This window comes from Syngnathus leptorhynchus, chromosome 15, assembly GCF_054491065.1.
Source record: "Syngnathus leptorhynchus isolate UIUO chromosome 15, UIUO_Slep, whole genome shotgun sequence".
NCBI classification, from domain to species: Eukaryota; Metazoa; Chordata; class Actinopteri; order Syngnathiformes; family Syngnathidae; genus Syngnathus; species Syngnathus leptorhynchus.
The window spans coordinates 9,705,711-9,729,835 of record NC_141209.1 but is presented as its reverse complement, the minus strand read 5'-3'; the positions used below and the strand labels follow the sequence as shown (position 1 = coordinate 9,729,835).

At 52.1% G+C, this 24,125-nt stretch overlaps 4 protein-coding genes across 13 annotated transcripts; 3 read left to right on the top strand and 1 right to left on the bottom strand.

Moving 5' to 3' along the window:
- The first annotated feature begins 488 nt into the window (after nucleotides 1-488).
- Nucleotides 489-11,018, top strand: arid4a (AT-rich interactive domain 4A). 5 transcript variants are annotated; one of them, XM_085932190.1, is made up of 25 exons: nucleotides 489-717; nucleotides 2,300-2,353; nucleotides 2,446-2,556; nucleotides 2,918-2,983; nucleotides 3,053-3,143; nucleotides 3,210-3,289; nucleotides 3,739-3,833; nucleotides 3,920-4,052; nucleotides 4,128-4,207; nucleotides 4,275-4,351; nucleotides 4,420-4,601; nucleotides 4,715-4,787; nucleotides 4,864-4,958; nucleotides 5,167-5,264; nucleotides 5,330-5,525; nucleotides 5,610-5,848; nucleotides 5,954-6,115; nucleotides 6,513-6,588; nucleotides 6,659-6,866; nucleotides 7,700-7,765; nucleotides 7,931-9,178; nucleotides 9,252-9,356; nucleotides 9,568-9,717; nucleotides 9,805-9,951; nucleotides 9,997-11,018. In XM_085932190.1, the coding sequence occupies exons 2-25, from the start codon at nucleotides 2,348-2,350 to the stop codon at nucleotides 10,119-10,121; spliced, it is 3,909 nt and encodes a 1,302-aa protein (XP_085788316.1). In that variant the 5' UTR covers nucleotides 489-717; nucleotides 2,300-2,347; the 3' UTR covers nucleotides 10,122-11,018. The 5 variants fall into 5 exon arrangements, with proteins under 5 accessions (XP_085788316.1, XP_085788313.1, XP_085788318.1 ...); XM_085932192.1 differs by having other exon boundaries at nucleotides 490-717; nucleotides 10,018-11,018; XM_085932188.1 differs by lacking the exon at nucleotides 489-717 and adding exons at nucleotides 751-1,521; nucleotides 1,655-1,745 and having other exon boundaries at nucleotides 9,805-11,018.
- timm9 (translocase of inner mitochondrial membrane 9 homolog) lies at nucleotides 10,909-12,901 on the bottom strand. 2 transcript variants are annotated; one of them, XM_085932211.1, is made up of 4 exons: nucleotides 12,710-12,901; nucleotides 11,614-11,695; nucleotides 11,442-11,537; nucleotides 10,909-11,370 (listed from the first exon to the last, which is right to left on the bottom strand). In XM_085932211.1, exons 2-4 carry the CDS (start codon nucleotides 11,650-11,652, stop codon nucleotides 11,236-11,238), a joined length of 270 nt encoding a protein of 89 aa, XP_085788337.1. In that variant the 5' UTR covers nucleotides 11,653-11,695; nucleotides 12,710-12,901; the 3' UTR covers nucleotides 10,909-11,235. The 2 variants fall into 2 exon arrangements, with proteins under 2 accessions (XP_085788337.1, XP_085788336.1); XM_085932210.1 differs by lacking the exon at nucleotides 12,710-12,901 and adding an exon at nucleotides 12,012-12,453.
- kiaa0586 (KIAA0586 ortholog) lies at nucleotides 12,472-23,919 on the top strand. 5 transcript variants are annotated; one of them, XM_085932196.1, is made up of 24 exons: nucleotides 12,472-12,926; nucleotides 13,152-13,221; nucleotides 13,302-13,467; nucleotides 13,552-13,568; nucleotides 13,646-13,715; nucleotides 13,780-13,870; nucleotides 14,107-14,185; nucleotides 18,144-18,234; nucleotides 18,632-18,789; nucleotides 19,341-19,413; nucleotides 19,644-19,784; nucleotides 19,864-20,116; nucleotides 20,187-20,458; nucleotides 20,610-20,774; nucleotides 20,879-21,066; nucleotides 21,147-21,262; nucleotides 21,342-21,698; nucleotides 22,128-22,493; nucleotides 22,560-22,594; nucleotides 22,994-23,062; nucleotides 23,125-23,200; nucleotides 23,312-23,409; nucleotides 23,494-23,527; nucleotides 23,633-23,919. In XM_085932196.1, exons 1-24 carry the CDS (start codon nucleotides 12,722-12,724, stop codon nucleotides 23,773-23,775), a joined length of 3,333 nt encoding a protein of 1,110 aa, XP_085788322.1. In that variant the 5' UTR covers nucleotides 12,472-12,721; the 3' UTR covers nucleotides 23,776-23,919. The 5 variants fall into 5 exon arrangements, with proteins under 5 accessions (XP_085788322.1, XP_085788320.1, XP_085788321.1 ...); XM_085932194.1 differs by having other exon boundaries at nucleotides 12,472-12,959; nucleotides 14,110-14,185; XM_085932195.1 differs by having other exon boundaries at nucleotides 12,472-12,959; nucleotides 20,882-21,066.
- irf2bpl (interferon regulatory factor 2 binding protein-like) lies at nucleotides 14,995-17,914 on the top strand. The gene has a single exon (XM_085932198.1). It carries the CDS (start codon nucleotides 15,069-15,071, stop codon nucleotides 16,938-16,940), a length of 1,872 nt encoding a protein of 623 aa, XP_085788324.1. The 5' UTR covers nucleotides 14,995-15,068; the 3' UTR covers nucleotides 16,941-17,914.
- Nucleotides 23,920-24,125: the final 206 nt, after the last annotated feature.

Below are 24,125 nucleotides of genomic sequence, written 5' to 3'. Positions count from 1 at the left end.
GCTTCATGTTATGTTGCAACTGTGTATGTGTCGAGAAAAAGAACACATGACTTTGTCTCGGCCAGTTGGCCTATGGCAGGGGTGGGCAATTCCGGTCACGGAGGGCCGGTGGTGTCCTGCATGTTTTCTATCTCTTCCTGTTGCAAATGATCGGGATTGTTATTCAGCTTCTGTAGACCTTGCCAATGATCTGACCATTAGAATCAGGTGTGTAGTAACAGGGGAAGGAACATTGATGCAGGTCACCAGGCCTCGAGGACCGGAATTGCTACTCCTGGCCTACGGAGTCCGTCGTGTATCATCACGGTGAGCTCCCTAAGGAGAGCAAGCACGTACCGGGGTGTGGCTTTGCCCAGACAAGGAAGCTGGTTCAACCAATGGCGTCGCGCCTCTCTGCTTTGCACAAACAGCGAAGAACCAATGGCGCTCTCTAACGGCGAGCTTCCCCTCCCACGCTTCCTCTTATTGGGAAGTTGTGCTGCACATGTCGTCATTTCCCTTGTGGCGCCCTGTTCGTATCCACCAATAGCGAGAGTAGTTCAGTTTGGACCAATTAAAACCGTTGATATTCTCGGCTAATCGCTTTGCTCGGTAGCGACCAGCGCCGAGCTCTCCGCCAATGGCCTGACGGGAAACACAGCTCGGGACTCGACAGCTTGTTGTTCGTGTATTGCGTCGCAAGCCGGGGCGAGAGGGAAGCAAGACGCTTCGTTGAACGTGAGTAGAGAACGTAGATTTTACGAGGCCAAAAATTGCCGCCCCTCACTCGCCGCTCCGGCGGACGTGATGCGAGCCCGCGCGGGAATCGTCGTTCTTACGAGCAGCAGCAGCCGCGAATTGAATGGCAGCCGCGGCTTGTTTTCGCACTGAAGAAATGCGAAAGCTTGTGTGTGTGTGTGTGTGTGTGTGTGTGTGTGTGTGTGTGTTTGCGTGCGTGCGTGCGCGTGCGTGCGTGCCTTTTGTCAAACAACCGAATATAAAATAAAAACCCGAAAAGCGACGGACTTTTATTTCTTGTCACATTTAATGACGTCATCGGCTATAAAGTTCGTTTCTTATGCATTCACGAGACAGTGGACGTAAGCGAGACGCTTTAAATCTCCCAATAAAGTGGCTAGCCAGCTTTAGCACGTTAGCTCCAGATAGCCGGAGAGCGGCGGACGCAGCCACCGAGCACCACCGAGAGCGTCTAGTCGCGTCTAGCTGCGATCACTTTGTGGCCGTGACTCGACTGCTGCCCGTCGCTCGCTTATAGTCGCCCCAAGTTCGACCGTCGTTATCAAACCGCTCGGGAGCGAGATGGGAAAAAGAGCGGAGCGAGCTAAAGTTAGCCGCGCTAGCCGAGCTGACATGGCGACGTGACTCGCTGTGGAGCTCAGCTCAAAGCGGGAAGTCGAGCTCCCTGGCTCGGTCAGGGGCAACCCGCCTGGCGATCTGGGCCAGTTGGCTCCCTCCAACGCACCCTGGCTCTTTTTAGTGAAGGAGAGCTGACACATTTGTTCTGATCCAACCTGGAGTCAGGTGGGTCCTGACTCCGGAGATACTTGGCAGTTATGTCTGGCTACTTTCTCAGTCATCAAGGTCTCGCTAGGAAACCGTATTCTTGTTGTCTTTTAGTTGCCTCCCTTCAATTTTTGTGCATTGCCATCACCAGGTAGATTGAGGCCACTGGACGAAACGTCTTCAACAAACAAGAAGTGTCGGCTGCTAGCATCCGCAGCAACCTGAATCATCTACTTAATGATGTCTGTATACATTCTCAGTCATCATTGTCTCTCTTAAGATGTAATGTCTTCAAGCTTGCTGCTTTCTTAATGTTGGTGACTGAGAATCAACACCAATATAACTGGAATAAGATTTGTAGATTCAGCTTTGGAAGGTTCTGTTTAGTTGCCCTGATAGCTAGTTAAGCACAGAAAAGCGGTCTCTGGGTGACTGCTCTCTTCTTGGTTGTAAAACTTCAACAACCGAGGCCATTCCAGTTGTCTTAGTCCTCTTGGTTTTGAATCATTTCCCATTAGTTGTGTCCGTCCGTGTAGATTGTGTCATCGAAACATCAACAACCAAGAAGAGTCCAGGTTGCTCTGTTACTCAGGTTACACCCAAGTTCACCCGAGTTGAAGCCGACAAGAATTGCTTGCCGAGCTAAACTGAGACAAGTGAGAATCTTCCCGGACGGAATTAACTACAAGAAGATTCCAGATTCAAATGTTGCTGCTTTTGGCGTATTTGTCATAGCATCGTTTTGAGCTTATCCGCCTGCTTTTCAAATTCATTTATTTTTCATCTTGTGTCCCAGCGATCAACAAAGCACCCAAGGTGGACTTCCTAACCCTAAGCGCATAAGATGAAGGTGAAACTTTCGATTTTTACGGCAATGTCATCCAAGTCTTGTCAAGCGCACTTTTTGGACTTGACGTTTGTGCGTGTGTTTTGTTTTTGCAGGCAGCCGACGAGCCGGCCTACCTGACCGTGGGCACCGACGTGAGCGCCAAGTACAGAGGGGCCTTTTGCGAGGCCAAGATCAAGATTGTGAAGCGGCTGGTGAAGGTCAAGGTAAGGTGGCGGCGCACCAGCTCTCAAAATGGCGACTCTCATTCATCTTTGACGGAGGCCCCTCCTCCAATCATGTTTTGGGAAGTTGAACTGTAATTGTATGAATTGAACGCAAAGCTCCACCAAAGCCTCCGTTTCACCCACAAAGGCAACTCCACCTTATTTGCACGCTCATTTCATGACAAGAGTCCCTCAATTTTGATATTGAGATGTCAATTTCGATGTTGGTTTATTGAGCACTTGGCGGTCAAATGAGATGACGACATCTGCGATATTATAGAGTGTTCGTCTTCTTTTGTTCGCTGAGCGATAAGCTCTTTTCAGAACGGAATTGGAATCCATCTCTTTTTCTTCTCTGCAGGTGACTCTGAAAGGGGACAGCACCAGCCAGGTGGTCCACGATGACCAGGTCAAAGGCCCCCTCAGGGTGAGCAGCTTCATCTCCATAATGACCACATTGACAATGAGGATGTGGTAACAGCATGTGCGCCTGCAGGTGGGCTCCACGGTGGAGGTGAAGACAAACGAGGGCGCGTGCAGCGAGGCCGTCATCAGCAAACTGACGGATGCCAGCCTCTACACCGTGGGTAAGTGCAGCCTGCCCATCCGTGCACGCACCAAAGTGTGTTGCCCACACGTCACGTGTCTTTCAGTTTTTGACGACGGGGATGAGAAGACGCTGCGGCGGTCGTCTTTGTGCCTGAAGGGTGAGCGGCACTTTGCCGAAAGCGAGGTGAGTTGGGGCTTTTTGCCTCCCGTTCAAGTCTTTTGTGGTTCTTTGCCTTCTTTCTGGCTTTCTCCCCTCCTCATTGTTCTGTCTCGTCGTCTTGCCTTGTTTTTTTTTGTCTCTTCTTATTGTCCTTCTCTTCTGCCGTTCTTCTCTTCCTTCTTGTTCTCTGATTTCGTCACTTAATTCTTTGCTCTTCCTCTCCACCACCTTGGTGTTCTTCTCCTTTTTCTTCTTATCCCTCACTTTTTGTTCTTAGTTGACCAAGTCTCCCCTTTCTGTTCTTCTGAAAGAACACAAACACAAATGTTGAAGCAGTCCAACAACTGTTCTCGGTTGTTGGACTGCTTCTCCTCCTTGTTTGCCTTCCACTTGATCCCGTTCTTGTTCTCCTCCTTTTGGCAACACTACGCTCACCTCACCTCCTCATTTTTCTCTGTCTTCTTCCCCCTCAGACCCTGGACCAGCTTCCTCTGACCAACCCGGAACACTTTGGCACTCCGGTCATCGGGAAGAAGTCCAACCGCGGTCGTCGCTTCTCGCAGGCTGTGTGAGTCTTTGGGAGAATGTATCCTTTTTTTTTTCTTTTTTTTTGGGGAGGGGAAGGGGAGTCGCTGATTGCGTGGCGTCCCTCAGGGCGGGCGAGGAGAATGAGTTGTCGACCAGCGAAGAAGATGAGGATGACCGCAGGAGGCTGAACGATGAACTGCTGGGGAAGGTCTGTAGCGTCAAGAAGGAGGAGCAGCCCGCCGCCTGGTTCCTGGCGCTGGTAAAGCCGCCGCCCGCGCACCGGGACACTCTGTGTCGTCCCAACGTCTCCTGACGTGCGTGCATGTGCGTTTAGGTGGTGTCACCCAGCTGCAATGACGAGCTGGTGGTGAAGAAGGATCAGTGTCTGGTCAGGTCCTTCAGTGACTCCAAGTTGTGAGTTTGAGCGCATCTTGTCAATGGTTTTGACTGGGGACGTTCATATGCTTGTGGTTTCCCGCAGCTGCACAGTTGCCAGGAGGAACGTGCACCCCCTCAACTCCATCAGCATCAACAAGTCGGAGCTCTCCAACACGCTCGGTCAGTGTGCGTTCCCTCCATGGAAAAGTTTGTCCGCTTCTCTTGACTGTCATTCTTCTCCTCTCCAGGTTTTGAAGCGGCTCAGATATTTGCCAGGCGTAGGGAGGTGCCAGAGGTTTGGAAGATGGACATGAGTCAGATCTTGGACTCGTCCACCAGTGACGAAGATGATGACAACGGGGAGGAGAAGGAGAGCGAGGACGACGACACGGACGAGGATGAGAAGAGAAAGAAGCTCCTCAAAGAGGAGGTCGGCCCCCACCTTCTCTCGCACTTTGACCCAACAGTTCCGCCTGCGAAAAGCCGTAAAATGTGGCATGCCGAGATGTGTGCAAGCATGACACACGGTTACTGTGTGTGCAGCCCGAGGAGGAGCCGGACCCGGAGGAGCGAGATCACTTCCTGCAGCAGCTCTACAAGTTCATGGAGGACCGAGGTGAGCCCAGCCGGGTCATTGACGGCCATCCATCATGCGCACATGCTTTTTTTCTGATGCCGTGCGTGTCCATTAGGCACGCCCATCAACAAGCCGCCGGTGTTGGGTTACAAGGACCTGAACCTGTTCAAGCTCTTCCGCCTGGTCTTCCAACACGGCGGGTGTCGTAAGGTGACGGGTGAATCGAGCTGTCTTGCACAGGCTGAAAGTAGAATACTTGGTGCTGACTAGCTCATGTTGACCTGAAATGCTGTGGAATTAATTCAAGTCTGCAGTCTTTGTGGGACAAAGTTGGAGTACTTTGAATCGTTCCAGGAATCTTTCATTTTGAATCTTTCCTGTGACTCGTGTAGGAAAATGTGCCTGGTTTGTGTGTCAGATTGAGAGCGGCACGGTGTGGAAGCAGATCTACATGGACCTGGGCATTCCCATCCTCAACTCGGCAGCGTCGTACAACGTCAAGACAGCGTACAAGAAGTATGCCTCTGTGCCCCCCGCCCCCACCCCACAGTAACCACTCACTGCCCGCCCACTCCTTACAGGTACCTTTTCGGCTTCGAGGAGTACTGCCGCTCCGCCTGCATCACCTTCAGGACTATTCACCACAACAACCCGCGCTCGCCTAAAGCGCACGCCGTCTCCAGGATGGCCGCCAGGTCAGAGTTCAAGGAGGAGGAGAAGGGCACCGAGTCCGACAGCGAAAGCGACGACCCCAAGGACAAACAGTTGTTGCCTAGGGTGAGTTGCCGTCACCGCCGCCAGCTTGTCGCAATATCCATTTGACTTTGGTCTGTGGATGTGGAAATAAATTGTCCCATGCAGGGGAATAGGCGAGCCGGTGCCAAGGCGGAAGCGCCCAACAAGGGAGGAGACGAGAACGGCGAGGAGCCCAGGGATGCGCTGCGGCGCAGCAGCCGGCGTCTGGACGGCTCCGACAGGGGCTCTGACGAGGAAGAGGAGGAGGAGGAGGAGGAGGAAGAAGAAGAAGAAGAGGAGGATCAGGATGAAGATGACGACCAAGATGACGAGGACGAAGAGCGAGCCAGGCGCCTAGGAGCTCGGTGGGGCTCCGAACTGGCTAACCTCGCTCTCTCAGACGCATTTTCACAAAAGATTATGGTCTCCATTTTTTTCTCACGTCCTTTTAATGAGGAAATTGTGTTCAGGAGTGAGAACGAGGGGGAAGGCGATGCCTTGACAGGGACCAAGGTCAGAGTGAAGTACGGGAGAGGAAAGACTCAGAAGATCTATGAGGCTCACATCAAGAAGACTGATACAGACAACGGCGAACATTTCTACCTGGTGCACTATTACGGCTGGAACGTCAGGTGGGTGCGCCTAACTGGGTGCGGTGAAGTGGCCACACCATAGCTGCCACACCTGCGAGGGCTGTCACAATCAGACCTTCGCCCTTCTTCTGGCTTGCAGATGCATTCCCTTACAAAACCCACCTTAGCTTTTGCTGCATATCCAGACCTTGGGGCCCAAAAGATGGAGAACAAAGTTCTTCATGAGAATTGAACGTTGATGCTATAGATTGTTTCAATACCTTTGCTCGCTGTGGGCTGGCTCAAACCAAAGGTGCTGTGTCATACGTAATTCATTTGAAGAATCTGGATGTAAAAGCCTGAACTCTTTTGATTCAAAACCCAAATGTTTTCTTTTGGAGAGGGTCGCATCTGACGTACTCCCACGTACTACACTAACTGCCGCATTTCCTTGCAGGTACGACGAATGGGTGAAGGCCGACCGCATCATCTGGCCACCCGAGAGAGGAACCCGCAAGAGAACCCGGAAGAAGGTGAGCGTGAGCCGCCACTCGCTGTCCGCGTCGCTCCGACCTTCCCATGACCTCTCAACTTTGCTCCTAGAACAAAGAGGAGGTAGACAAGGAGGACGACAAGGCTAAGATGGCACTGTTGATGGCCACACCTCCGCCAACCAGACCCGTGGCAGCCAGGCGAGGGCGCCCCCAGATCCGGACTGCGCCTGCCAATGCGCCGCCCGGTCGTAAGACTCCGAGCGGCGAGGGCAAGAGCGCCCACACAGACACGCCTCCCAACGCGGCCAACGGTGACAGTAAGCCACGCTCACGTCACACATAAAACACCGCAAGCCCTCCCTCACCGCCATATTTTGTGGGGTGTGGCGAGCGCAAACCTAGACTCTAGGCCAGGCAAGGGTGGCCAACCAGTCAGAGACTAAGAGCCACATGTTTTCCTGTGTTACAGCAAAGAGCCACATTATACAGGAGCACACATGAACATCACCCCCCCACACACACACGCTGTATATTTTCTCCCTGCCATTTTGAGAGTGAAATTGACACTATTTGTTTCCTCGAATGGGTTTGCCCCTCCTCCATTGCGGGATTTCACCTCATGCACATACGCGTTTGACAGAAATACCATATTGAACTCAAGCAAAGCAACACGCACACAAAAAAAAACACAAACACAAATGTTGATGTGAACGTAAAAGAGCCCCATGAAACCAGGCAAAGAGCTGCATGCGGCTCGCCAGCCGCAAGTTGGCCACCTCTGCTCTAGGGTATAACGAGAATGCTATTCGCTTAGCAACGTCCCGCTCTTATTTGGAAAGACAAAAGGGGAACTGCCTGGGTAAAGTTTCCAAAGTCACAGGAACAGTTCATCGCATCAAACACTCAAGAAGGCATCATGCATGCACTGTCACTGATGGCAACAGTAAAAAGTACATTTACAGTGACCAGAACAACCCCGCAGTACGTGAGGAGAAATGCCCTCCTCTCGGCATGCTTCTTGAAGGTCAAACTTTGAAACAATGCAAAGGCCCTGAAAAACTTCTGAAGAATGAATAAGTTTAGCCTTTTTCCCAATGCTGCAAATGTTCCATCTGCCATTTTTGCTCTTCTTTGTCCATTGTGTCTCTAGATGCGCCACGCTTCAGGAGGACTAGGAGGACTTCCGGGATGTACGACTCGGACCGCGCCTCAAACGGTGAGTGGACATATGCAGAGAAGTGAAAAAAAGTTCAAGTACTCATTTACTCTCGTCAACTTTTGTGTGAACTCTAAAACGATTTATATCGCTTTGCTAACATCTTTTAGTTCACGCGCCTTTGTATCACCATAACAGTCTCCTCATGTGCACTCTCCCCTGCAGAGGATTCTGGGAACTCAACGGTTGACAGCGAATCAGAAGAGCCACCTGAAAAGAAACTCTCGCCCTGGCGGGGCAGACCCGAAAATGTCGGGGAGGGGGAGGAGGCCGTGGGGGCAGGAAAGGAGGCGGAGTTGAGCGAGGTCGTTGTCCCAACAACGACTCGGCTGCTTGTCACGCCGTCCCGCTCCAGCACGCCACAGGAGGACATCGGCCAGCTTGCAAGTACCTCCGAAGACGAGGAGAACCCAGAAGACGAAGCGCTCACAGTGAAGGACGAAGTGACAAATAAACAGGAAATCGTTTTGGAGAAACTGTGCCTCGCCTCCTCCCCAGGCAGGGCGTCCCCTCGGTACGACGAGCTGCAGGACACCACCCCTGCACCGTCCAAAGACCTCAAGACCCTGCCTTTGTCGCCAGCCACGCTCAAAGTTCACAACTCTGATAGGCCGCCTAAAATCTCCACCTCACCATCCGCCATCAGTCCTGAAGCTCCACTGCCACCTCCTCCAGCTCCTGCACCTTCTCCTCGAAGTGTCCCGAAGAGACCGGATGAACCCATGGTGGTCCTCCACTGCCTCCCCGCGCCGCGCCTCCACCCGGAGCCCCCGACTTCAACTCCGACCACCATGCCCTCAGACACTGACTCCGCCAGTGAGGAAGAGGAGGAAAAACCAGAGCTGACGCTCCGCCTTGAAAGGAAGCAAGATGAGGTTACACCCGCCTCCCCCAAGTCTTTGGCGAGTCCCACCAAGGTAGGTGCCGGCGTGTCACCCAAGTCCCACCCATCGCCCCTGCGTGGTGCCGAGGCGGAAAGGAGGAGCCATCGAGCTGTGAGGGCGAATGAGGTGCAAGGACAAGCGGATGAGGTTTCAAAGGAACAGCCCGAAAAGGAGCTCCGGACACCGCCCCAGGCCGAGGAGGCCCTCGGGCCTGCCCCAAACGAGGAGCCGCAAATGGGTGCCGAGGCATTACTTTGCCATGAAGTAGACCTGGACGACCCCGATGACAAGGACAAACCCACCCCTTCCTCGGAGCCCCTCCTCCTCATCGCCCGGGAGCAGCCACCAGCGCCCCATCGCCCCTTCTTTCCTGAGCCCATCTCCTGCTGCACCCCCTGTCCAGAAGTACTCCGCCCAGCCAGTTTCGAGACGGAGACCAAGGTAGTGGTGGCTGCGGCGGCAACAGGCGCAGAGAAAGAGACAGACGCCCAATCCAGTCTGGACCTCGATGTGACGCAAGAGGCCCGAGGTCAATGTTGCTCGCCGCCCAGACTCATGTTGTGCGGGTGTCCAGTAACCCTTGTCAACGTTCACTCCCTTAGGTCAGAAACGTCTGGCAGAGTGTCAGACAAGCCCCGCCTCCAAGAAACACAAACGAAACCACAAGCGCAACAGTGGGACCCCCAAGACTGATAAGAACGGCACTGGTGAATTGTGCTTGTCTGTCTGTTCATCCCTGCCTGTCGTCATCCTTCCTGGCAATTTTGGTCGTCCCTCATTGTCCACCCCACCCATCCCCGTCCTCCCATGGCTCTGCTCCGCTATCTGTGCTTGTTCTTGCTCATCCCTTGTCCTTTTGTTGGTGTTACCATCAATGCCATAATGTCACTTCCTGATATGACTCTGCTCCCTTTTCAGGTCACAGCAGCGACAGTGAGGACCAGTCACGTCTTTTGTCTCTGTCAAAGTCCAACAAGTCTCGCTGCACTGGGGCTGGGTCGCCGCAGCCCAAAGACAAACACAGCGCCACCTCCCCACAGCGAGCCTACAAGTGGACCTTCCAGCTCGGTAACACGAACGGTGCTCTCCGATGATCAAATGACGATGCGTTGCTGTGGCGTTTGCACCCGTGGTTATTTGCGCTCTCCCCGTCAGATGCCCTGGACAGCATGTCGAGCAGCGAGAGGATCTCCTTCCTGCAGGACAAGCTTCAGGAGATCCGGAAATACTACATGAGCCTCAAATCTGAGGTGGCGTCCATTGACAGACGTAGGAAGCGCCTAAAAAAGAAGGAGCGGGAAGGTAAGCCTCAGCGGCTCAACGCCTCAGCTACAAGTGCGCTCTTAGCGTGTTGTCCTTCCCCAACAGTGTCCAACACCACGGCGTCTCTGTCCTCTGGTTCCTCGGACACGGCCATGAGTCCATCCTCTGCCTCGCCCACTCAGAGCACCTTGGCTGTGGAGTGCAGGTGATAACACGCCTGCCCCAGACCCCCCCTTCCCCAGGGACAGACGTTTGGATATCTCCCGCCCGATTGACGCTCAGACGCAGCGGGAACACGACGGACCACAGAAAAAGACTGACTTCCTGTTAAGATGATTGGACAGCCACAGAGCACCCCCCCCACTTTCTGCCTTCCTTTACTCACTTCCTCCCTCTGTCAACTTCCTCTCCTCTTCCTGCCTTTATTTCTTCACTTTTTTAAAAAAGTGAAAAACTTTTTAATTACTTCCTGATGGCATCTGGATCTGATTTTTCTTTCCCCCCTCTTTTTTCTTATTTCCTCCTTTTTCCCCTATTATTACATCACTTAAGTTCCTTTCCCCCATCATTTTCTCTCCTCACTTCCTGCTTCGTTGTTCCTTTTTCCATCTTCAGCTCGCCTGGGTTAGTGTGAACTTTTTTCTGAGGTTAAAGTTCAACTGAAGTTCGGAGGAGGGGGGGCAAAAGCAGATGCTTATGCAATGAAATCTTTGACAGAAAAGTATGAAATCAAGTAAAATTATTTTTTTTTACTTTTCTATTAAATTAGAGCTTCTATTTTGGTAAGAAAAAAAGGAAAAAGTTGAATAAATGTGTTTTTGTGTTTGAATTGCAGTGAGGAGGTTTGAGTTAAAAATTAGGACTTTAAAAGTTTTATTTCTGACGGGACAAAAAAAAACAAAAGCTCTTCCTCGCGTCAACTTGACATTGTCAAATATTTTGTGGCCTGCTCACTTTGTTTCTGCCATTTCCTGTTTTGCTCGTGGACTCCTGTACATAAGATGAAATGCGAAAATGTAAAGAATGATTTATAATATTTTTAAGAGAAGACTTTGTACACTTCCTGGACATGCAGTGCCGGTTTTTAATAAAGTTCTTAAATATTAGGTGTGTGCATGCACGTATTGTGTGAGATGCGTGTGTGAGCGATGCGCAAGTGTGAGAGATGCGTGTCAGCAGCAGAGGGTGTGAAAGGTTGTGTGTTGGGTGTGTGTGTGTGTGAGAGAGAGAGGTGCAACATGCAAATACATTGACAGCACAGATTTTTTTTTTCTACACATTACATCAATACATGGGAGGCTTTTTGAGGGTATGATGTCCGTCTCATCTGGGCTGTGCCAGAAGACCGGCTTTGGCTGCCAGTGCCTCATTTTGCTGGATGTGGTACTCCTGGAAGCGCATGGAGATCCGCTGCGTCATCTTCAGGTATTTCTGGAGACACGACTCGGAGCAGCTTGACTGAGAACCAAGGACAAGATGATAATGGAAATTGGAGACGATCACATGACAATAAAACACCTGGCCATTACCTCTTCAGGGCGGACTTCCCGGCTGGTGAAGTCTTTAACGCAGTCCATGAAGCAGTTCTCTGTCAGCTTGTTGTATGTCCCGAGGAACTCTTTGAACTGAAATTGGAAATGATGTCGCAACGTTAAAAAGCCATCTGTGTTATTTTCTCATAAATAGGATGTTTTTGTTGACCTGTTTGATCTGATCTGACTCGGACACCTGAACCGTCATGTTGGACGACGGAATAACCAGCAATGAGCCCTCTTCTCGCGAGCTACAAAAGAACAAGACATATTTACAGATATTTATTTTTACTTTCACCATTTCTAGAGTCTATTGGCCAAAAATACTATTGTATTACAATAGTAAAATAGTGTATTTTGTCGACGGCGTAACCATAGAGTTAAACGGAACAACCACCGGCGTTGTGGCTAAAAGCTAGCTAAGTCTATTTAGCTTTCTATTCAAATAGCCGCAGATGCTCGTTTATTCAGATCACGTCCTCTAAAAATAATACAACAACAACAACGGCGATGTTTTGTATTGTGGCTTTGCAAAAGACCGCGACTTTGTCGATCTTCCCTCCTCACCTGGTTTGAGTTTGCCGTGAAACGCTTCAAGGGGACTGAAGGACGGAGAGGAAATGTACATTCGAGTCCTTCAATAACGTTAATACAGAAATAAAAGGTACAAAAAGCTGCAACGGCTTTAACTAGGTGCTTTGCTTAACAATTGTTAAGAAGCGGGCATTTAAGTTTCGCGACACCCATTAGAATGTTCAAAAATTGAAGTTGTCACCCAAACGGCAAATGGCGTGTCACCAAAAAGATGGCCCGGGGTGGTACGATTGTAATTCTAATTGCTTCCGCTTTTAATAAATGTCATACTGTGTGTAAGAGTAAAAACATTGATAGTACTTTTTCTAAATACTTTAAATAAATAAATAAAAATACATAACAATTTTCGTCAATCCCTGTGTGAAATTTGAGCATTCGTTTCAGGTCACCGATGTTGATTATAGTGTGACGTCCTGATTCGTGAGCGGAAGCCGGAAGTTCACTTTAGAGCAACTTTCGACTCCTCCACCTTGGATGTTTTCACACTTTTTTCATAACTTTTATAATCCCAGCTGCTGCGTTCCCCTCAAAGACACGCTTCAAAACTCCGCTCGGGCCGTTTTATCGAAGCAAATGTAATTTTTCAGTTCATCGTCGTGCCACAGCTGAGTAGTGAAGCACTTTCAGCGGTTACTATAAAGTAGGGTTAGCGGAAGTTAGCCGCGTCATACCTCGATTCGGCAATGAGCGTGTTGCAGTCACGCGTAGACGTGACCCAGACTCGATTGTCGGCCAGGACTAGTCCTGACGCTGGGCTGGCTCCCGGTGCGGTCCGTTTGACGACCCAGAAGACGAGGGGGGTGCACCAGCGAAGCTTCGGATACTCAAAGCGAGGACGCAAGGCGCACAGAGGAGCTCTTTGTCGGACGCTGACTGGCTCACAACGCGGCGAGTGTTACGTCACACCCTCGGACCTTTACGGTTGTTATAACTCGAGAAGTTCAACGGGGGGAGATGTCTTCATCATTATTTACCAACATAGGAACAATGTAGAATAGAAATGTGTTGCCTTTCCAGTGCTATTTATTCCTTGTGCACGCACAGAAAACATGCCGTTTGAAGTATTCTAACTATTCTCAAGTGAAATGCTAAGGATAATATCCCCTCCTCCAGGTCGTGACCTCCTAACCTCCCATTTTGAGGAAGGGTCTCGAGGGATCGTGCTGGCGGCTCTCAAGCAGCGGTGAGCACTGAATGCTTTGCTTTTCTTCTCTGTCGTGTTTTTCTTGTTTCTCCAATGTTGAACTGAATGCATTTCCTTAGGTCGCTCAGCTCTCATAGTGCCCCCCAGAAGCGGGAGGTGAAATTTCAACTGTTAGACCCTCAGCAGAGCAGCAATAGCAGCAGCTCCCTCAATGCGGCAGGTGCACACAAAAGGGGACAGTTGCTGTCTCCCAACCCAGGAGAAGACCTCAGCCGAAGCAAAGAGGTAAATGCCGCAGCTCTAATTAGGCAGGTACACATGTGACCTACGCAGACCAACAAATAAAACTGTGTTTGTGCTTGTCAACAGGTGGACAACATTGACAGGTATGGATGTTGCTGTATATGCAGACTCTGTGACTCGACAGCAACTTTACAGCAACTCGAGTGACATTTTCGTGTAGGGAGTGCTGGGCCAGCGGGCGGCCCCTGAGCAGGATGGAGGTGCTGCACAATCGCCAGTTAGAGCTTCAGGTGAGTAAGCTGCTCTGCCCTTTTGCCCCACTGCTCGTGATCTTTATCGTCGCTCTCCTCACAGAATAAGCTGCTGCAGTCGGCTCTCAGCATAGTCACTCGCTACACGCCCTCTGACCCTTTGCTGCCTGCCAATCAGCAGGTGGAGCCCACTGGTACGCCCCACCCACCACACACACGTTTTGTTGTTGTGATGTGTACACTTACCAGCAGGTGCCAGTGATGTCTATGAAATGACTTGACTGGTTGTCATGGAAACACACATGTTGCTATCTTTAGCTTCTCACCAGTTCAATATTTGGGGGGTTCTTATAGTTCTTTGACGACCTCGAGCCCCTCCCCCCAGGGGGACAGTCATGCTAATGTCTGTTTACGTGTTGTCTTGACCTAGCAGCCATTATCAACCCATCAGCAAAGACCAGTGTGGAGAACGACCTGGTTACCATGGCAACACACACCGACCGCACCAGGTGGGTGTGCGTGCTTCTGTGTCTGTGTGTTTTTGTCCTCTGAAGGTCATCCACTTCTGATTTTAAATATAGCATCTATTTGCATACACATCTCCATAGCAACACATTGACATTTCTATTGTGTGTACGAGTGTGTGCGTGCAAGTGTCCGCGCGCGCGCTGCTCTTTGTGTGCCTTTGTCTGAGTGTGTGCGTGCGTGCGCACGTTCAGGTTTGATGCGTGCAATATTTGGGTGCTGTGAACCCCACTACTGATTTGTCTCTCTGTCGCTCCTTGTTGGCATGACGAGTGATGTCACTCACTTGCAAGTGCCGTGGCAAGGGGTTGCGGTTGTCTTTGTGTGTGTGTGTGTGTGTGTGTGTGTGTGTGTGTGTGTGTGTGTGTGTGTGTGTGTGTGTGTGTGTGTGTGTGTGTGTGTGTGTGTGTGTGTGTGTGTGTGTGTGTGTGTGTGTGTGTGTGTGTGTGTGTGTGTGTGTGTGTGTGTGTGTGTGTGTGTGTGTGTGTGTGTGTGTGTGTGTGTGTGTGTGTGTGTGTGTGTGTGTGTGTGTGTGTGTGTGTGTGTGTGTGTGTGTGTGTGTGTGTGTGTGTGTGTGTGTGTGTGTGTGTGTGTGTGTGTGTGTGTGTGTGTGTGTGTGTGTGTGTGTGTGTGTGTGTGTGTGTGTGTGTGTGTGTGTGTGTGTGTGTGTGTGTGTGTGTGTGTGTGTGTGTGTGTGTGTGTGTGTGTGTGTGTGTGTGTGTGTGTGTGTGTGTGTGTGTGTGTGTGTGTGTGTGTGTGTGTGTGTGTGTGTGTGTGTGTGTGTGTGTGTGTGTGTGTGTGTGTGTGTGTGTGTGTGTGTGTGTGTGTGTGTGTGTGTGTGTGTGTGGAGGGGGGGGTTCTTTGTGTATGCATGTGTCTGATTCCTCAGGCTATGCAGTGAAGCCCCGCCCTCTTCCCCCTCTGCAGCAGCTTTTTTTCCCCCGCACTCTTGTGCTCTGGTCTCCCATTTTCCGCATGCGCTCGTTGGAAGCGGCAGGGAGGCAGGCGGCCCAGGGTCCGGTCATGTCCTCACCCCCGCTGCCGGTGCCGTCGTTGGCGCGCAGACAATCCTGTTACCTCTGCGACTTGCCCCGCATGTCCTGGGCCATGATCTGGGACTTCAGCGAACCTGTGTGCCGCGGCTGCGTCAACTACGAGGGCGCAGATCGGATCGAGTTTGCCATCGAGACTGCCCAGCTCCTGAGGCAGACTCACGGCCTCCAGGAGCCCAAAAACCGGAAGGAGATCTTCAGCCAGCATCTGGCGGACGGAGCAGCAAAGTCCCAGCAGCCCTCCTTACCGTACCCAGTGCTGACTGCGGACACCCGAGCCAGGATGGACTACCAAGGTAGGCTGCCCAATGGGCTCGGGGGACCAAACGGGTTCAAACAGGACGACAGACAGCCCGAGCTGAACCGTCAAAGCCCAAACTCCAGGAGCAGGGGTCACGGCGCTCTGGTTAGCGAGACACCCAACTTGCTGCCCCAAACGCTGCTGAATGGACCAGGCGCACAGAGCATGGCGACCAGAACCGCACCGCAGGGCTCCACGCTGTGTCTGAGTGAACCTGCCGCAAAGCGACCGTCCTCTGTGTCAGGTATGGAGCAGGACCGCGAGATGAAAGACAAGCAGAGGAACGCAGAGACACTGAGTGAGCTGAGCGAAAGTCTTCGGAACCGGCAGGAGGAGTGGGCCAACAAACCCAAGATGGTTAGAAACGCCCTGCTCACTCTGTCCGGGTGCACCCCCTTTGAGGTCCGCTTCAAGAAGGATCACGGCCTGGTCGGCCGCGTATTCGCTTTCGACGTGACGTCCAAACTCGGTGTTGACTACGAGCTGAAGATCTTTATTGAGTATCCCAGCGGTTCTGGTAGCGTGTTCTCCAGCGCCTCGGGGGTGGCTAAGCAGATGTACCAAGACTGTATGAAGGACCTGGGCCGAGGTCTGTCCTCTGGCTTCAAGTACCTGGAGTACGAGAAGAAGCACGGTTCTGGTGACTGGCGGTTGCTCGGTGATTTGTTACCAGAACCTCTACGGGTCTTTAAGGACTGCTTGGGGAAGGACATGCTGCCGCAGCCCCACATCGACGGCACCCATCCGCCGCTGCCCATCTCCCTGCTGTCCTCCCGGGCCCAGGTCCCGAGCGGGTCCAGAGGCGGCTCCAGGAAGAGGAAGTCCTCTCCAGAACAGGATTCGGCCGAGAGTGCTCTGAAGCCGATGGAGGAGCAGCACCGGCAGTGGATCGCCAACCAAGCCGAAGCCCTCAAACCTCCCTACGGCGCCAATCCATTGGGTACCCCCACTGGCCGCTCCACCCCGCGAGAATCCTCAGAGTCCCCAGTGGGTGCTCTAATGTCCGAAGCCGACACGTCGGTCCACTCTAGCAGCGGGTCTGCTTCTCCCACGGGCGGCCATAGGGGCCTCCCTTCCCGCAACGCAGACCCCGGGGGCGCTGAGCCGACAACGGCGGCCGCCAGCGGACCTCTGTGCTGCACACTGTGTCACGAGCGCCTGGAGGACACCCACTTTGTCCAGTGTCCGTCCACCGCCCACCACAAGTTCTGCTTCCCATGCTCCCGAGACAGCATCAAGGCCCAGGGCCCTGCCGCCGAGGTCTACTGCCCCAGTGGGGACAAGTGCCCTCTGGTGGGTTCCAGCATGCCCTGGGCCTTCATGCAGGGCGAGATTGCCACCATCTTGGCAGGCGATGTCCAAGTCAAGAAGGAGAGGGACCCTTGAGGACACAGCGTTCCATTTGGCTTCATGCTATCCACTGGGAAAAGGACCTAGTCCTGCTTCCAATAACACCAACAAAAAATTGCCTATAAAGGCAACAAGATGGCGCGAAAGCATTACGTTTTCTTTAATTGATGACATGAGTGTAAAACCAGTTAATATGGGCCGATTTCTTCAAATCATCTGGCAAAATTTAAATTGTGACAGGTTCCTAAATTTACTACGATTTATTTACACTGTGTTTGCGTTTCTCTCCCCTGTAATTGACACAATTGGCCTAGAATCACCGCCTCATTTTTCTCTCCCAATCTCAAATCTGACGCGATGCCACGGCGCACCTACGAGCACGTGTTTGTTATGACAGTCGAAGCTTGAATTCCCCAGTGAATGGGGCGAGGGCTGAAAACATACTTGATGAACATGCTCGTCGGTGGCAGTAAACGCCACGATTCAAGTTGGCCAATAAAAACGTCCACGGCAGTCAATGAGTTTAGCGAAGCAAAACTGTACCCAGCTGTGACTCTTTAAGAACCCAGGCTAAACTCGGCACCTTCCTGGTCATAAAACTTTCGCACTTCAATATATTTCCCGCTACGTTTGGGTTTTGGTGGCACCTTGTGGTGTTTGGCCATTACGGGAAAAAAATTCCTGTGGGTTGAAACTAATCAGAAAAGGCATTTGTGGTTTTTGTTTGACCGAGGTGACGGCGGGTCGCAAATAGCAACTTGTTATTTTTGTAGTCTCCTTCGACCGATGGGACTCCTCAGTTGAGCTTTCTAGCAGCCTTTTTACGCCTTTTCTACGTGTTGACGTCTGACTGTGTTCCCATGGTGACATGTAGTGAATGTGCCTCGGCGCAGTGTCAATAAACTCCACTTCCATCAGTCAATTTTTTCTGTGCTGTGATTGACAGCTGGGTGGGTATTTTCTTCTTGTCTGTGCCTCTTTTCTCCTCCATCAGCATCCTCTGCTGTCGTTGCCACAGGAGACTGCAGCAGATGTGTTGCCTAGCAACATAGCCTTTCTGCCTCTTGCGGCAGCCGATTTATCCGCACCTTCACCCCTGACGCGCACATGATCAACAATGCTCTCGGCATCACGTCCGAATGTAAACTTGACAGATTTTTATTTCTCGCTGTAATTGAAGGAAGTCAAATTTGGTGAATGTTGTTTGACATTGCTGTCCGCCCTGGTCTTACCCCGCAGGGAGGAGCGCTGTGCCAGAGTTGTTTCCGTGGCAACCCATTCCAACGACAGTCCAGCAGAGCTGGCCAATGAGGCGGCGGTGCAGGTGGAGGTGAGTACGCGACAGGGGATGTGACGCGATTATTTCCAGGCATAGCTGGGTGTCTTGATCGAAGCTTGCCAACCATGACAACTGAAGGGGTTCAACCGATTTGGAGATCTTTTCACAAATCATGACCCACAATTTGCTTTCGGAGACCTACTACTAATTTTGAAGGACTTTTTTTGCAAGTGAAAAAAAAAAAAGCAAGTTTGTTTTGGTCGCTGTGACGCCAACGTTTTTGAGCACAGCCATCAAGATTTGGCTGTAATTTCCGCGGTGGAAGCAGCACTTCAGCTGCCAGTTCTTAGCACTTTGCAAGTATTTTTCCAAATGTTTGTGCATGCTTCTCGTAAGCACCACGCGGACAGTACGCGACGTGACTGAGATTGTTGCGTGCTGAACGCAGAGTGAACCCATTATGGCGTCCATGTTGGAGGAGGCTCGCCAGCTTCTCCAGCAGCTTCAGTGGCGAAAGAAAGTTCTGGACGAGAACTTGGAGTCTGTGGAGAGAGCCCGCGGCGGAGAGGTTCTGCACTGCCAGCTGAAGGCTCTTGTAGCTAACAGGTAGAAGAGCCTGAGCAACATAAAAAATGTTGTCCTTCCAGGGAATTGGCCAAAAATGAGGCCCAATCCAATTTTAGCGAACCATTTGAAGATTCTTAGAAGTAAAAAAACAACAATGTCGCAATGATGCCTGTCAGTTAGACCAACGGCATAATTTATGATTCACACGCCAGTCCGAGGGCGGCACGGTGGGGCACTGGTTAGCACGTCCGCCTCGTTGTTAGGAGGGTTCGATTCCACCTCCGGCCCTCCCTATGTGGGTTTCCTCCCACATCCCCTAAACATGTTTGGTAGGCCAATTGAGCACTCCAAATTGCCCCTAGGTGTGGGGGCGAGTGCGGATTGTTGTTTGTTGTTGGTGTTGTGTGCCCTGCGATTGGCTGGCAACCAATTCAGGGTCTCACCCCCCTACTGCCCGATTACTGCTGGGATAGGCTCCAGCACGCCCGCGACCCCGTGGGGACAAGGGGTATAGAAAATGGATGGATGACACTCCGGGTGGCTTGCCTGAGCCCGTTGTGCCTTAATGTTTTGTCACGTGACCTTGGCAGCCAATCCAGCGAGCAGGCTCGCATCAAGAAGACGGTGGACGCATGGATACACCTGATCGGCAAAGACATGCAGGTGAGCCCTGCTGGTCATGTGACCTGTGCAAGCCCCTCCCACTTTCGGGTGACACTAGGACTTTTCGTCAAATCATCACATTTGGCTTTTTTCAGTTCACCACAATTAATGAAGGAATAATTCCTAAAGGAAATTGAACGTTTTTTTCCTATTCATCGACAAAATAGTGACACTTTTCATCGCTTTTTGAACTGACAAAAAAAATAACGAAACTTTTCTGCCCTACCCAGGCCAGGATGCAAGAGGATGCACCCAATAGCAGAAGCGTGGTGCCATTGCCAGGACGGCCAGTAAATGCGCTCAGAGGAAAAGGAAGTAAGACGACAACGACGGGGAGGGAACTCCGATGCCAGCAGGCCGCACCCAGACGAGTAGCTCACCCCCTCCTCATGGTGTCGGGTCAGATCTGGGAACGCCCGTGAGCACTCACCTTCGCGCTCGCTGCCACAGGCACCGCTGTCGGACGAGTCGTACTTGACGCGCCTGTACGGGAGAGCCCCCCGTGCGGTCCCAACGCCGGACTTCCAGAGGAGCCCGCCGCTTCACTTGAACTGGATGGGGGCGCCCGCGCAGAGGAAGCCACGCCTGGCGGCGGACGGCGTGAAAGGTCAGACGTGTTGGCGGCCCCAGACTCGACAGTCCACCCGCCTGACCTCTGCGGCCCCCGCTAAGGCTCCTTCTGCCCCTATGGCCATCCCACTAGGTCAGTAGCACATTTTCCAAGAGGAAATTCTACTCACAAATGTTTCAACATTATCTCGTTGCACTTGAAGCGCATCCAAGGATAGGCCCCTCCCCCAGGTGTTACGAGACTGTGACTTCACTTCCTGTGGAACACGCTGCACCGGAGATCCCCGGCCTGGCCCGCCCCACACCAGACTCCCCTGCCCTGTTGCACGCCACACTAGACCCACCCACCCTGGAACACCACGCCACACCAGACCCACCCGTCCTGGATGCCCCCTCCCTACTAAGTCCCGGGCCCCTGGAAGAATGCGAGGAGCTTGCCGTGCAGTTGGGAAGTGCGCCAATTGAAGGGTCTGATGTGAGTTTGCACTTGAAAAGACGGGTGACCTTAAGGGCTTTCCCATTTGGCAGTCACTGGCCAAAATCTCTTTCATCACTGAAGGAGCCTTGGAAATGAGCCTAGAGAGGCTGTTAACATCTAAATGGCAGACTTCCTGTCTTGTTGCTAGGTAAAACCGGACCCACCCTTGCATCAAGAGTGCGTGGAGTCGATGGAGGTTGAAGCTCTCCCCGCTCCGTCAGTCACTGTGGAAACGGTGAGGAGGAAGAGGAAGGAAGACTTGGATGAAGATGCTCGATTCCCCGGATTGGAATTCCTATCCGCCGCTGATGCGGTAATGACGACGTCTAACATGAACCGTCCTCTGGCATCAAAGCGCTCTTCTGGCATTCGACGGTGCATCGAGCGCACGATGTGACATTGTCCTTCCGGGGGAAGGAGGCTGTCGTGATGGAGGAGTTTCCGGTGGGCGAGGAAGTGCTCCATTTGGACAGCGGCCTGTCTCCTCTTCCAGTCGCATACCAGGGTCCGGTCTTTTCCCCCGAGAATTGCAGCACCATCCCTCCCCACCATCGCAGCTGCGCAGCTAGCCTGGAGGACGGCATGCTCAACCAAATGGTGCTCTGGTGAGACGCTCCCGTGTGCTGCCAAGCGCTCTGCTCTCATGCGAGCGCTCGCACTCGAGATTGACTTGCCTCGTATTCAGGTTGGAGCAACAGCTGATGGCAAGAATCATCTCTGAGCAGTACCCGCCTCCACTCCCTGCCCGTGACCACAACGACCGGTCTGAAGCGGCACAGCCGAGTGTCACCTCGGACATTGGTGAGTGGAGACGCCTGGCGCAATGTGACCTTTCCACACCAGGCGGATGTTGAAGGTCGGTTGTACTCGCCTGGCGCAGTGGAGGTAGCTGGTGGGCGAGGTCTGCAGTTCTTCGTGGACGTCGGCATTCCGGTGGATTCTCCTTTGGTCAAAGAACTGGTTCACGACGTTTTGGCTGAGATGGTGGACCAGGTGCTGGCGCCCAGGGAGGCTCCAGTTCCAGGAACCCCCCAAAAGCCAAGACCAAATCCTGGTGCGGGGCTCGTTTCTTCCTTTCAGAAAAATAGTGTTCCTGAGGTTCCCGCGGTTGTGACACCTCTATCAACGCCTCTGGCGAGTCCTGTTCCATCCATCTGGGAGCAGCTCCCGCTCTGCACACCCCCGGCATCTGAACCAATTGACCTTTCCCCGCCGCCTGTCATCGCAGCCCCTCCAGGTTATACAGCATTAGCAGCATTAGCGGTCAGAGCTAACCTTCATAATATTGTTTACAAAACTTATGTACAAGGACAAATACTGTGTTTGGGAAAAAGACTGATGGAAGTTGAAACACTCTACAGTGGTGCCTTGAGATATGAGTTTAATTCGTTCCCCGGTGTACTTGTATGTTCAAACATCTTTGAAATGAACGGAAATTTCATGATTGCACTTGATAAGATAACAATTGAATCAACAGATCTAGCCCCATTTTGGCTTCAGTTGACGTTGCATTGGCAATATTGGTACCGGCTCGCAAAACTCAAACGTTGGCTCGATGACTCGTATCTCAAAGCGCCATCATGTAGTTCATTCGGTAGTCAGGAAGGCGGTCTCTGAACCAAATTATTTGTGGTTCTCTCCACCAATGGTTGGTTTGTGCCCTCAGAGCCCCTTGCCACACCCATCTCCAGCCCTGAAATTCAGCTTGCTGTCCATCAAGGCTCCTCGGGGGCAGCTAGCCCGCTGTCGGACAAGGAGGAGGAGCATCCTGACGTGCGCTTGCAACCACTGCAAGTGCAAGAGAACCAAGCAGAAGAAGAGGCCCTTCCCTCACCTCCAGCACACGTCACCTGTCCCGAAGCCCCTCCCCCGGACCATCCGGAGCCGCCCCTCAGTCCTTCTGACGACACCACCGCCAGTGCCGCTAGTGACACAGACAGCAGCACAGTGACGGGAAGCAATTCGGGCCTCAAGCTGCTCTCTGAAGGAGAACTGCTCATCAGCTTCCACCGCCTGGACAGTACGGCGACAGGTACCCACAGTGACTGAGCCAGCTTCACGTTGCGCCGCCATCCAAACAAAATATTTTCTTTTGCAGAGGAGTCCAGTTTCTCGAGTTCTCTTCAAGATGTCGTGAGTACTCCCAAAATATTCATCTGCCGCTTTTTATCTGTTTTTACTTCCTGTTTGGGTCCTTCATCACTTCCTGTCTGCTTTAATTGACCACGTGGACGCTTCCTTTGGCAAGATGACAAAGCCTCATTTGTCACGCAGCAGCCTCCCGTTGCTGTGTGAATGGTTCAATGTGAGGCTTTGAAAAGCGTTTTGGTGTCCATAAAGCGCTTTCCAAGTGCAGTCCTTTTACCACCAATAAGGGGTTAGGCTATTTTGGGGGGTGCATAAAGGTAGGCCGCTCCAAATGATCCATCGAATTCATTCATTTTCTTGAATTGAAAAAGAATGCCGAGCCGGTGATTAGGGGGACATTGGCACACAGCCTCGGTCGCCATTCACTTGCTGTTCCCTTTCCAGAACCTTGACATCCTTAGTGAAGGGCAGGTCAAAGTCCACATGCACATGCTCCGTGGAGAGAGATCACTGGTAAAACATATATACATACACACACTAACATGACCTCCAACTTGCCGTCTTTTTCGGGGCAGGAGGAGGACCTAAGCTCGGGGGAGGTGACGCATTCGATCACACCTGAACTAGATGGCAAAGTGAATCACTCTGAAGGTGTGACAAAGACTCGCAGCGACATTGTATATAACGTCATGGAAGTGAAATCATCACAATGACACGTAAGGATCACGGCATTGACGTAACGGTGATGTCATTGTTGATCAGACGCCATGTTAGAGGCAACCAATGAGGGCAACCATGTCAACCCGACTCCGGTGGCCAGTCGGATGTTGACCTCTGACCTCCAGAGTGAACCCGCTCAGGTATCACGCACATTCGGAGCTGGACATTCGCACCCAGACTGGACAGAAAACAGTGCAGTGTTAAGTGCACGTGTGTTTTGACAGGTGATTCCGCGTAGAAGATCGAGCCCACCATCAGGTAAGAAACACGCTGCCAAGGCTACAAGCTCTGTCAACTCGTCGCACAACCACCAAGGGGGGCGGGCGCACTTCATTCATTGATCTAACCCCCCAATGCTGGAAGACACGGGCGCCAGCTCCCTGACAGCCTGCAAGAGACCACCCCCAGTATCCACCCCAGATGTCCATCGCTGTAGAAACCACCACCAAGACCAAACGGGGCAACTGCCGCTTGTCACGGGTGGCCCCTGGCGGTCGGAAAAATAGCTCCCGCCCTGGCGAGCACCTCACAGGAAGTGACTCGGAATATTCTGCCAACTGCTCATCCAACTGCCCGAGACCCAGCGAGGACAAGGCCAGGGTTGAAGGAGCCGGGCCCGGCACAAAGTTTGGCGAGGCAGACTTTTGTCAAGATCAAAGCCTCTTGCCACCTGAAGAAGAAGATCCTCCGATTCATGACCACCGTGTAAAGCCTGAACGTGTCTGCAATGCACCTGAACGAAATTCAAATCAAAATAGTCACAGCTATTTCCTGTTATTATAGCTTAGCACGGTTAGTGTAAAAAAATGAAGACTGGGTGCGTTTATTCTACCAAATAAAACAGAACGTTGATCTC

Bases quoted from the DNA above. Each gene is read 5' to 3' on its own strand.
- arid4a (XM_085932187.1), top strand. The intron at 4,959-5,166 runs GTGACGGGTGAA...TTTGTGTGTCAG, and splicing joins AACACGGCGGGTGTCGTAAG to ATTGAGAGCGGCACGGTGTG. The intron at 9,718-9,804 runs GTAACACGAACG...TCTCCCCGTCAG, and splicing joins CAAGTGGACCTTCCAGCTCG to ATGCCCTGGACAGCATGTCG.
- timm9 (XM_085932211.1), bottom strand. From the start codon at position 11,652: ATGACGGTTCAGGTGTCCGAGTCAGATCAGATCAAACAG. The intron at 11,538-11,613 runs GTCAACAAAAAC...TTCCAATTTCAG, and splicing joins AGTCAGATCAGATCAAACAG to TTCAAAGAGTTCCTCGGGAC. The intron at 11,371-11,441 runs GTAATGGCCAGG...CTTGGTTCTCAG, and splicing joins GGGAAGTCCGCCCTGAAGAG to TCAAGCTGCTCCGAGTCGTG.
- kiaa0586 (XM_085932193.1), top strand. From the start codon at position 12,722: ATGAGCGTGTTGCAGTCACGCGTAGACGTGACCCAGACTCGATTGTCG. The intron at 18,790-19,340 runs GTAGAAGAGCCT...TGACCTTGGCAG, and splicing joins AAGGCTCTTGTAGCTAACAG to CCAATCCAGCGAGCAGGCTC. The intron at 19,785-19,863 runs GTAGCTCACCCC...TCGCTGCCACAG, and splicing joins AGCAGGCCGCACCCAGACGA to GCACCGCTGTCGGACGAGTC.
- irf2bpl (XM_085932198.1), top strand. From the start codon at position 15,069: ATGCATGTGTCTGATTCCTCAGGCTATGCAGTGAAGCCCCGCCCTCTT.